The 11,385-nt window shown below is 56.9% G+C and overlaps 1 protein-coding gene across 2 annotated transcripts; it reads right to left on the bottom strand.

Annotated features, from left to right (window-relative positions):
- CPSF4L (cleavage and polyadenylation specific factor 4 like) lies at positions 1-8,795 on the bottom strand. 2 transcript variants are annotated; one of them, XM_064495596.1, is made up of 5 exons: positions 6,246-6,693; positions 3,651-3,746; positions 2,642-2,735; positions 1,123-1,284; positions 1-392 (listed from the first exon to the last, which is right to left on the bottom strand). In XM_064495596.1, the coding sequence occupies exons 1-5, from the start codon at positions 6,358-6,360 to the stop codon at positions 380-382; spliced, it is 480 nt and encodes a 159-aa protein (XP_064351666.1). In that variant the 5' UTR covers positions 6,361-6,693; the 3' UTR covers positions 1-379. The 2 variants fall into 2 exon arrangements, with proteins under 2 accessions (XP_064351666.1, XP_010996297.3); XM_010997995.3 differs by lacking the exons at positions 1-392; positions 1,123-1,284 and adding exons at positions 8,070-8,120; positions 8,626-8,795 and having other exon boundaries at positions 2,400-2,735; positions 6,246-6,398.
- Between the last annotated feature and the right edge of the window lie 2,590 nt (positions 8,796-11,385).

Below are 11,385 nucleotides of genomic sequence, written 5' to 3'. Positions count from 1 at the left end.
GGAACTGCCCCGGCCGCCCAGGATTTGCAGCAGCAGCTTGGGAGCTGAGAGGAGTATGACGACTTTGCCGTGTGCTTGCACTTTTGGTTCTGCGACCAGTTTGCTCCCCCACTTTATGAATAACTCGTTCCTGCCACAGTCCATCTGCCTGTGTATTTTTAGTAGTCCGTTCACTTACAGGAGAAGAGACACCTGCAGGCAGCAGGCTGCTTCTGCACCTCCTTCCCTGCTCAGGCTGGCAGTGGGCTCGCAGGGGATAGACTCCCACAGACTGCTCTTTGGGCATCTTCACTAGAAGGTCTTCCATTTCTCTAGACAGACCAGGGGTCATTTTTCTGTGACTCCTATCCGTTGAGTCTTAACTTACTGGCACGATGGCTCATTTTTCAGCACTAAAAGAAAGAATTAATGGCGTGACTTTCTGTAAATTCAAATCCCAAGAGAAAAATCCTAAACTGCCTCAGGCACTGCAGGAGACGGTTGGCTGGCTCTCTGAGGGACGTGATGGATTCCACCTGTAAGTGAAGCCCCTGTTTCTGGCCTGAAAAAGACCTTTGAGACTCAAGCCTGGCATCACCATCCCAAAGGACAGGGCTGTGGACGTCTGAGGGCCAGGAAGTCCACTGTGTGAGGAAGGCCAGCCCTCTGCCTCCTTCACCTCTTACCCTAATAGGGCCTTTCTCTTGCAGAATAGAGAAGTCAAGGGTCAGGACAGTTCAGAGGCTAATCTCATGAAGGTATAAAACAAGGATTTTCTTCCTGATAAGCCAGAAGGCAGCAACAAAGAAATTCCAGGTGTGACATTGCCTTCCTTACCAAACTGTCCCCTGCCCCTGCCAAATCTTAAGACCACTGTGTATGAATAACTCGGAATCTTTAGGCAGCAAACTAGGGAATGAGAGATGTTTAACTCACTACTTGTTTAAAGAAACAGCCTTGTCTGGTAGGCGGTGCAAATAAGGTTAGGTTATCCAGACCTTACAGTTGGAACGTTTGGCTTACCAGCTAAATTCCCCCGTTCAGTCTGAATTCACTCTTAAACCTCAGTCTGGTTTTATCATCTGTTGCAGAAAAGGAGCCTCACTTTCCCCTGCTAATCACCTCTCCCCTGTCATCACTCACCCTGTAGCACGGGCCCTGCCCCGGCGCTGAGCCCCAGGAGTAGGTGACCAGGTGCTCCTGGGGCCCCGTCTGAGGGTGGAGGAGCAGGCAGTCTGTCCGGGAAGGGGACTTAGATTTCCAGGCGGAAGCCGGAGGTGCTGAACCCAGTGGCCGGCTAATGAGCTGCAGATAAAAGTGAAGGCAGGAGGAAACGCTGCAGACACTCCCTCTGTGCAAACCAGGCAGCTTTACACAGAGGGCCGGGGCTCTGGCCGGGTGTTCAGGCTGAAACTGGGTTGTGAAATGCCTTCGTTTACAGCTTATTGCCCAAAGCATACTTTTTGGTGGGAGTCAGAAACGGGCTTGTGAATTCCCCTGAAGACGGCTTCGCACCTTCTACCAACGATCCCGCTCGGAGCCAGCAGGGGCCGCCCTCCTCCCGTGCCAGCGCCTTCCCCGCCCAGCGCTGGGCCCTTGGCTAATTGACTGGGTGCAGAACCACTAGCAAGAGCTCAGTAGCGACCCCCAGCGTTCGCGCTCCTGTTTTGGTTTCTGTCTGACCTCCAGTCACCCAGACCAGGGATCAGCAAGCTGCTTCTGTGGAAGACCAAATAGTAAATATTCATTCTTAGGTCCCAGATTGTACAAAAACAGGCTAAGGGCCAGATTTGGCCCCACAGGCTGTGGTTTGCGGACCCGGGGAGGAGGCTTGGTATCAACAGGAAGAGCACCTGTTCCGCAGGGACCGGGCACGACCAGGATGGCCCTGGTGTAGAACCACTCAGAACCACAAGTCCTCAGCTAGACCCCACGTTCCCTAATACAAACCAGCTGAGGAGGAGGGCTGCCTCGGGCTGAGAAGTCCTGCCCGAAGCAGAGGTTATGGAGGTCGGAGGGGGTCCGGGAGGAACAACCATGCATGTGTGCCTTTCCCAGGGTGGGTCCTCGGAGCCGATGAGGTGAGGGCAGCTGGGAACAGTGCAGTGCCAAGGGACCGAGAGCTCCCCCCGGGACCGTGAGCAGTAAAGGAGTGAGCCACGTCTGCCGTGCCCCCTGCCTGCCTGCACTCACCTTCAGGTAGCTTGGGTTGAATAAAAGATTCATCTTGGGACTGAGGGAAGTATGGAGAGAGAGGCAATTAGAGCCGGGCTCTGACTCCCCCATCGCCTGCTCGTTAACATGCTGGGCACCCGCCTGCTGCAGATTTCCTGTCTCAGGACCCTGCACCCCAGCCAGGGAGCCAGGGAGCACTGCAGAGGGTGGCGGCTGGGGAGGCCTCTACTCCGGTTTCTAGAAGTCTGTGAAGAGCTCTGCGCCCATCCCCAGCATGAACACGCGCGAACAGGGTGGGTTAGAGTTCAGCGCAGCTGAGGACGCTGCCCAGGAGGGCGGGCTGGGCGTAGGGTGAGGGGTGCATGGAGAACATTGTGGGCGGGTGCTTGCCGGACACTTCGCTTCCCACCTGGGCCGGTGAAGGCACAGAAGGATTGAGATCTCAAAGCCAGAGAGTGGGCCCAGCGCTCAGGAGAATCACACTTACTGTGCAAACTGGCATTTGGATCCCTCGGGGCAGAAGCCAGCTAAGTAGTTAATACACATGACCCTGCGGATGTGGCGGTATTTACACAGGGGACCTGCTGGGCAGAGAGAAAAGGGTCAGAAGGATCTTCAGCAAGGGAGGAAACACACATGACAAAGCTGATCACGGGGCCTGGACAGTCATAGGCTCGGCCTTTCGCAGGGGTGTAGAAATCTTCCTGTCCTTCCCACACGGCCGCGAAACGCGACTTCCCGGCATGTGACTGAGATGGGCGAGGGCCCTCGGAATGTGCGGGGGCAGGTTTCAGCCGGCCAGCCCTGAAACAGAAGGGCCCTCAGCGTCCCAGCACACTGTCCTGGAGGACTTACATGGCTGTGGACTGCAGTGCGCTCCCTTTTATTTACCTATGAAAGGATCAGCTGAGCAAAGGCCAGCCAACCACGTCTTACTAACCCTCCTTCAGCGCCCCTCCCCATAATCCTCCCCAAACCATGGCCTCCAGGAACTCAGTAAGAACAACACACCTGAAGACACAGGAAAAGAAAGGATGCGGGTGCTCAGAGCCCTGCCTCTAAGTTTGGCCATACAGAGATAGTGAAATGTCCTTACGTGACATCCAGGACACCCCCAGGTGATGGCACAGAGGAGAGAACTGAGTGTCTCCTACGAGCCAGACCCGACTCCCAGGGCTTCCCAGAGGGTCCTACATCCACCCAGCCAGCAGCCTCTGGGGGAGCTGCTCCCCTTTTCATAAGTGAGGTCACTTGTTTAAGGTCACGCAGTCAAAACTTTCTGAAGCCACTGGGATGTGAACCTAAGTGAGCCTGCTCCAAGCAGCCCATCCAGTGCCACGGAGGGTTTCCACCAGAGGGAGCCTGGGGAGAGCTACGGAGAGGCTTGCTGTCGGGACTTCAGCCCGGAGCAAACCCCATGGGGCCACATCAGGAATGTGCAAGAGACCCCCACCCCACTCCCCTTCCCCTGGCGCCCTCTTCTGTCAGGGCCTCACCGTCCTTGCAGAAACCTTGGTCATACCAAGGACAGTCCCGGGTCTTGAAAGCCGGCTTCACGTGGAGAAAGGAACATTCCTTGTTGTTGCAATCACCTGAAAAGTCCAGTGTTCTTTGTGCATAAACAGGCTCGTCTTGTTGGTCACTTCCGCCCTCCTGACACTAGACTGACCTGGCCCCTTGCATATAAGCCACTTGCCTGCCTTCTGGTCGTCAGCAGCTTCTTGAAGACAGCAAGATATTTCTAATCCTTCCTGCAACCTAAGAAAGGCGGATCCCAATCGTATTTGCCAAACGGGGCTTGGGTGTGAGCAGCCATGTCTGGAAGAGTTGGGGCAGGGCCAGACATCCAGGAGGAGGGACTGGAACTGGAGGTGTTTAGGGGCTACTAAGGAGGAAGGGACAGGGAGAGGTGAGAAAGGGGAGTCCCAGAGCTAGAGGCCCAAGAGGACGTAGACGCTGAATGGAGATGTTGCCATGCGTTGTGGTCAAAGCCCTCTCTCTGTCTCCACAATGAGACCTACACTGCTTCCAAAGCCCAGGGTGCAGTTCTTTCTGGGGGAAATGCCAAGAAGGGCAGAATACTGCTTCACAGTCAGCACCGGGATGAAGACAAACGGGGTGCAGAGGGACACCTGCAGTTCCTCTAAGCCTGTGCTCTAATCTGTGCATTAGACCAAGACTCCTGCTCTCCTAGGAGCAGCCAGCCCTGTTTGCATAGACCACCAGGAGATGCTGGAAGGGCCCTCTTAAACTTCTCTTAGGGACCCGGGGCTCTGAAGGAGCCATGAGCAGGATTCAGTAGAGAGCTGGCAAGTGCTTCCCACCTTGCACTTGTACGGTGCTAACTTTGGGCTCCATCCTCCTAAGGAATGGAAGTGACATCCCCCACTGGGCTGGCGAACATTAATAGAGGGAGACCCTGGGAAGTCAGTGCACCGGGGTTGCCTTTCCGCCCTGGCCTGGGTGCCGGCTCTGCGCTCCTCTCTCAGCCAGCAGGTGGCACCCGCCCCTCACCCTGCGGTCCGCCTGTCACAGACACCAGCCCCAGGTACCTTCTGGACGAGCACAATCAAGAGCAGAGCCAGAGTCCCCACCGGAGCTTCCTAGCCCGTTTCAACTGCCCTTCCCCACTCCTACATCTCCCCAACAACATTTTTAAAGTAAAACAATTCACTCCCAATAAGAATGATAAGTACACGTTGACATTAGAAAGAGATCATTCATTCGTTAACTCCAAGATCAAAAATACAGGTTACATATTGTAACCATTGATGTATATGTCTGCCCCTCACAATGGGAATTATTTGAGGGCAGAAGGGGACCTGGTCCTATTCCCATATCCGGGCCCCAACCCAGTACCCGATCCCCAAAAGGAAACCGACCAGGGCTTACTGAAAGAATAAAGTGGCATTTTAAAATAAAAATTTTAGATGATGACCAAGGGGAGCCAGGCTCCAGATAAACTTTGTCCTTCCTTACAAGAGACACATGCAGGCAGCCCTCCTGGATTGCCATGGCCAGTTCTCAAGTCCAGGGAGCAGGCAGGAAACAGAATTTGAGCCTAGGGGAAGCCCTTGCTGACCTTGGGATGGGGAGGGTGGTTTGCCTTCTTCCTGGATACCCAGGACCCCCCATCCATCAACACTAATGAGAAACAGCTGCCCGCAGCCCCCAACGCTTCAAAGGCAAGCGGCCTCAGACAGAGGTGTCCCTGGAGACTGGTCCAGCTCTCTCCCTCCAAGTCCCTCTTCAGAGTACAGTTTGAAAACCACTGGACTAGATAATCCTTAAGGCTCCTTCCAACTCTGTAAAGCACTGAGCTGTAAAATTTTATTGAGAAAGCGAAGACCTGAAACACATTCACAGAATCTGTTCTTAAACGAGGCGGGAACTGGCTGTGGCTCCCCCCATGTAGCCCCTCGGAGGACAAAGACGTGAGTCGGGGTGGGGGGCGTGGGTCCAGACCTGACCACACAAGACCATCTCAGGGACCACGCTTCTGAAGCTCATGATCATGTGTGTACAGTGACTTTCTACTGCCAATAAGCGATGCTGGTTTTCCATTGACGGAAGCAATGTAACATTTTCTTCTAAAAGAAGAGTTAAAAATAGCAAGACGGTTGAAAGGGCGGGCGGCGGTGCGTGGCGATGGGGCAGGTGCTCCGTGGGGACCGCGAGCACGGTGAATGGCTCTGCTGTTTGGGAAACGCTAGCTCGGACCCACCCCCGGGGGCTTGAGAGATGGCCTGTTCCAGGCTTATTTCCAGACAGCCAGTCTGGCTGTGCGATTAGCCGGTTCTGGGGAGGGAAACAATTCAGCCTTTGAGTCCAGCCCCACCCTCTCCTCCCCTTGCCGGGATGGGCTGTGTGTGCCTGAGTCTGCTGGGGCAGTTAAGCCAGGAGCAGAGGCCAGTTCTGGTTTCTTTAGGGGGTGGGAGAAGCAGGCACCGGCGGCTCAGGGAGGCCTGGTCTGCCACCTGGGATGCACGAGGCCTCCTTTGGGTGCCGCGCCCAAGCCTTCCTCCCACCCCATGGCCCCCACTGCTACCCTCCGGGGTGGGGGGCTGGCACCAGGAAGGGGCGTCACTGACCGAACTTGGAGTAGAAGTAGCACTCGGGCATCCTGGTGACGTCATACTGGTGCAGGAACTTGCACTGGTCGCCCTTCTTGCAGAGGCCGCGAAGCCAGTGCTTGCACACCACCATCTTCTCCCCTCTGTCGTGCCGGAACGGGCACAGCCGCCCTGCGGACACCAGAGCACCCAGCTGAGGGTCCCCACTCGCCCGAGCCTGGGCCCAGCACACCCCTGGAAGCTTCCCTCCGTCCCTTCACCTGGACCCTGGGAGAGGCTAGAATTGGGGGCCAGAGACGGCTGAACAGATGGCTGTTCCCACTGCCACACCCCAGCCCTCTCTGGCACAGTGCCCTGGCCCTCCTCAGCCCCCGGGAGGCCCCCAGGCTGTCAGGACACCTCCCACAGCAACCTACACACCCCCACTCCAGCCTGATTTGGGGGTCAGCGGGGGTCCTACCAGAGAGCCGTGGTTTCCAGCCCTGCCCCCACACCCACCCACCCAGCCAGGTCCCAGCACAAAGTAAGGCTCATTAAGGGCCTATTGAATCATGTCTTAAAAAATTGTTATGTTTCCTGATTCCGGAGATCTAACATGGTGACGTAAGAGCCAACTTTGTAACAATTAAGGAGGAAATGGAAGTGTTCTAGTTAACTCTTTGTCATCTTCACTAAGGTGGCCTTGCCCTCAGCCGGAAGGACACCACGGTTCCTAAGTTTCTAAGCAGGACCGGCTTCCCGCTTGGCCAACTCTCAGATAGAACCTGAGGGGTGCTGGGGAGGTGTTCTTTTTAAACAGCCTTACCCTTTACCCCTGGCCTTTGATGCCTGGGTCTGACCTTCCGGACCCATGAACAGTCCTATTGCTCTCCAAGAGGGCGTCACTGCGAGCCACTGCTCCAGAGCCTGGAAGGGCGGAGCTGAGGAGGCAGGACCCCAGGACGCATCACTGGTCCTGGCTTCACAAGGCCAGGAGTGACCAGTGACCTCATTTCCCTCCTCACCCACTCACCCAGTGCTGGCCCAAACATAAAGGAGGCTCGTGGCAAAAATGGCTCCAGGTCCTCCCCTGCCTGTGCTCCTCCTGGCTTCCCAGCTTCCCCAAAACAGAAGCACTTGGATCCCAAAAGCAGCTCCTACACTCATTTAGAGTTTGTTAACCTGGATCTCCAGGGGGACTGGAGACCCCCATTTTGGAAGCAAGAATTTGGGGCAACTATATTTCTATAGGAAGAGCTTGTGAGCGGTTCACGAACCAGAAGAAAAGTTGAGAAGCCCCGCATTTGCCCAGAGTGGCTGCATTTAGGGAGAGGGGTTTGGAAGAGCATCGTGTTGACCCACATTGGGGTGGGCGAGAAATCGGGGTGCTTGCTGTAGCATTTCACGGGCTGTGGCCAGGCCTCTCTTAAGACACAAGAAATGGTCTTGTATAGCTGAGCAGGTCTTGTATAGATTCAGAGGACAAGAGTGGGGAAAGGAAGCCACTCTCCCTGCTGGGAGGAAAACAAAGAAGTCAGGGGCCTCCTGGGGGGACACAGCTGACACCCACAAGCACTCCCACCCCCAGCAAGGTGGAAAGAAGGGAATGTCTCCTTCTGGCATCCCTGACTCCCCTAATCATTGCTGTGGAATCAGGGAGACCTGGGGTGGAGGGTGGGGGGGTGATTAGCAGGGGCAGGGTTCTTGACGGACCCACCCACGTGCCCTCTGCCTACTTGTTGTAAGACTAAAATTTTGTCCCATCCCACCTTGCCCTCCCTAGGTGCAAATTCAACAGCCTATTTCAGGCCCAGCTGAACCCTAGCCCTGCTCCCACCCACCCAGGCCCACCTGCTGACCCACCTTTCTCGCAGAGCCCCTTAGCGAAGAAGTTGCACACAGCTGAGCCCGACTCTGGACGGGGAGGAAGGCAGAGGGGGCAGCATCTTCAGAGGCTGCAGCAGCAGGCCTCTCCTCCACCCCCAAGGCTCGGGCTTGGGGGCCCCCAAGCCCTGTCCCTTTGGATGCTGGCCCCCGGACCTCAACACGGTGTCTAAGCACCCCCAACTCTGAAACAGAGGCAATGGAAGGGTACAAGGCCAGCCTGGGAGCTCGAGACACCAAGATGTTTTTTTCCCAGCTTCTCTCAATTTACCTCTCTGGGGTCTCTGCTCTCCCAGGGCCAGCCCTGTTTTTGTTTTTTGTTTTTTGGAGTCCTGGTGAGGATGTAAGAGGGGAGGCCTGAGAGGAGAGGGGGCAAAGCTGGGAATCCCAGACTGTGGGCCCAAGGCCCCTACTCAGTCTCCCTGGCGAGCAGCCGAGAGCAGGGGCCGCCCCGTGGGGGAGCTGAGCAGACAGGCCTGCAGAGAAGCCTGGGGGAGGGAGAGAGGGCTCATGCGGGGTCCCCGTCCTCACTCACTGTCCATGCCCTGGAAAGGCAGGAGTCCAGTGCCCTTTTGCATCTCTACATCCTTCTCGAAGGTGAAGGTGAACCGCTCCAGCCCTGCAATGACCTCTTGCATCCTCTCTCTCGCGCTGGGGCTGCTGGAGGCTGCTCCCACGCTGCAGGTGGAGACTATATGTATGTACATCAGGACCCTTAAGGGGCCAGGCTCTGAGGCCGACTCCCATGACTGCGATGACTCCCAGGCTTGGCTCCCCAGGCACAGCCAGGCAAGAGCGGCGCCCAGCTGTCTCCCCCTTCCCCCACGCAGGTGCAGACGCCCCCGGGGCCCGCCGCCCCACTCGGTGTACGGAACTCCCACCTGCAGCCCTCGCGGCGGGGGAGGGACGAGCACAGCCCCCCCACGCTGCTTATCTGTATGTTCCCAGACACGCATCCCGCACACGCAGACGTTACCAAACCTGCGTTCAGACTTTCCACCTGAAGACATAGCCACAGGTGAGCTGTGAGGAGAGTTGCACAAACCACCCCCAGCGAGGCTGCTCCGATTCCCGGATTCGCAGGAGCTGGGGAGCCCGAGGGCGCGGGGGCGGGGCGAGGGCTGCAGAGGTGGGGAGGCCTGGCATCCCCGCCTCCCTTCCCTCGGGTCCCAGCCCACCGCTCCCTCCGGGACTCCTGACACCCCTCCTCTGGCCTGAGTGACCAGCCAGACTGGGCTTTTCACAGGAGAGAGGGAAAAAGGAATGAAACCCAGAGGAGTCGTAAATACTTAGATGAATAGCGCTTTGTTTACCTCGCGCGCGGTCCCAAGCTGGCCTGGTGGGTGGACCCAAGCTTCGGCCGCGGCCTCCCAGCCAGGATTCCAGGGGCCACCCCGGCGCCTCCCACCCCTGAGAAAGTGCTTTGTAAACGAAATCTCTATGCAAATGTTGTTTTATTATTATTGCACCATTCCTGCCCCAGGGCAGGGACGTCTGAAAGGCTTTGAAAGGAGCATGTTAGGGCTCTAACTAGGGCGGCCTTCTCCCTCCCCCTGCTCTGGCCCCCAGCTGGCCTTCCCGGGAGCGGGAGCGGAGGCTCCGAGTGGCCTGGGCATCAATGCACGCGGAGCCCGGGCGCCCTCCGCCCTGGGCCGGCCTGAGACGGGCGAGACTGGCGAGGCGGGCGGCACCCGGCAGGCCCACGGCCGGGCCAGCAAGAGGGAGCCTGCCGGCTTTTGTTTCCCCGTGGCTGTCGCTCCCAGATATGTTGTTCTTTTGAACCTGGGATCAGAAAAGAAAATAGCTGGAGACGTAGACACCTGGAGTGGGGGAGGGGCGGGGAAGGGACCCAGGGGTCCCCAGGAGCCTGGGCCGCCCTCCAACCACATTCGCAGGAAGGCAGAGGGGCGAGCGGAGGGTTCCCGCCGTAGGCGGCCTTGCTTCTTTGGGCTCTATCCGTGTACTTTGATGAGTGTCTCCAAAACACATTCATCTGTCGACACAGGCTCCTTGTAAGGCTCCCTCCTACTAACCTGGCAGGGAGGCAGGTGAGAAAATGGAGGGCCAGCAAGGCCAAGGGCACAGGGAACATTCAGATACGGGTCTCTTGGTGACTTCCTTCCAAGAGCATCCACAGAGCATCTCTGTGCTAGGAGCTGGGGACCCCAGAACCAAGGACCATAACCCTACCCTTAGTGGCAGCCCAGTTAAGTAGGGGAGACGCTGACCAGCACAATTATACGACGGGGTCTTGGTAACAGAGTGATAGTTGGGAAGAGGGGAGCGTGCTATGCAGAGGAGAGTCTGGCGAAGACGGAGGGAGAGAATGTTCTAGAAGAGAGGAATGCTTCAGTAGGAAATCATGGGCCAGGAAGCAACATGGTGAGGGGTGGGTGCGGCAGGGAGCCGGTTGAGGGTTTGGTTTGGTGGAAGCGTGGGTTTAGAGAAGGGAAGTGCTGGGTGACAAGATTGGGGAAGTACGTAGGGCCCTGAACCTGGAGTGCCTTTTAGGGCTTGGTTTTTTATCACGATTCCGGTGGGGAGCTCCTGCAGGGCTAAGAGAGAAACACACAGCACCCTGGAGAATGGGCTGTGGGGAGGTTACTTAGTGGGGGAAAAAAGTAATAATTTTAGCTCTGGTGATGTCACCGGGGGTGCCCCCAGCACCTCAGTGGCCCAAAAGAGTTTATCACCAGGGCTGAGAATGAAGGAGGCCCCTTTGGAGACTCCTCCCTCCATCCACCCCCAGCACCTACCTTCCTCTCCCAGCCAAGGTCCCGCCCTCCACCTGGGCTCCCCGTCCCACCTGTGTGCCTGGCCCTGGTACCCATGGAGTTCCTCCTCCCACTGCCTCAGGCACCTTGCCTTCAAGGGTTTTTCTCTTCCAAAATACCTTCTGTAGTGGGTTGCATTGTCTCCCCCAGAAAGATACTCCAAGCCCTCAACCCTGGGACCTGTGACTGGGACCTTATTTGGAAACTGGGTCTTTGCAGAAGCAATTAAGATAAGGATCACAAGGCGAGATCCTCCTGGAATTCAGATGACTGGTGTCCTTCTAAGAGAAAAGACAGGAAGATGGGAGGTGCAGAGATACAGAAGACACCCAGAGAAGGAGCCTCGGTGAGGCCGACGGGAGGAGACTGGGTGTGCACAGCTACCAAGGGACCCCATGGGTGAGAGGGGCACGGGCAGCCCCTCCCTTAGAGGCTCCAGAAGGATCCAACCTATGGGACACCTTGATCTCGGACTTCTGGCCTCCAGAATGGGAGCGTGTCTGTTGCCTTAAGCCACCACC

The sequence above is a fragment of the Camelus dromedarius genome, chromosome 16 (assembly GCF_036321535.1).
Source record: "Camelus dromedarius isolate mCamDro1 chromosome 16, mCamDro1.pat, whole genome shotgun sequence".
Classification (NCBI taxonomy): domain Eukaryota; kingdom Metazoa; phylum Chordata; class Mammalia; order Artiodactyla; family Camelidae; genus Camelus; species Camelus dromedarius.
This window is presented reverse-complemented; position numbering and strand designations above follow the sequence as displayed.

What these genes read in the sequence shown, in the direction of transcription:
- CPSF4L (XM_010997995.3), bottom strand. Translation starts at nt 8,728, where the DNA reads ATGCAAGAGGTCATTGCAGGGCTGGAGCGGTTCACCTTCACCTTCGAG. An exon ending in GCCTTTCCAGGGCATGGACA is followed by an intron (nt 8,121 to 8,625) that starts GTGAGTGAGGAC and finishes CTCCCCGTCCAG; the next exon opens with AGTCGGGCTCAGCTGTGTGC. An exon ending in TAAGGGGCTCTGCGAGAAAG is followed by an intron (nt 6,399 to 8,069) that starts GTGGGTCAGCAG and finishes TGGTGTCCGCAG; the next exon opens with GGCGGCTGTGCCCGTTCCGG.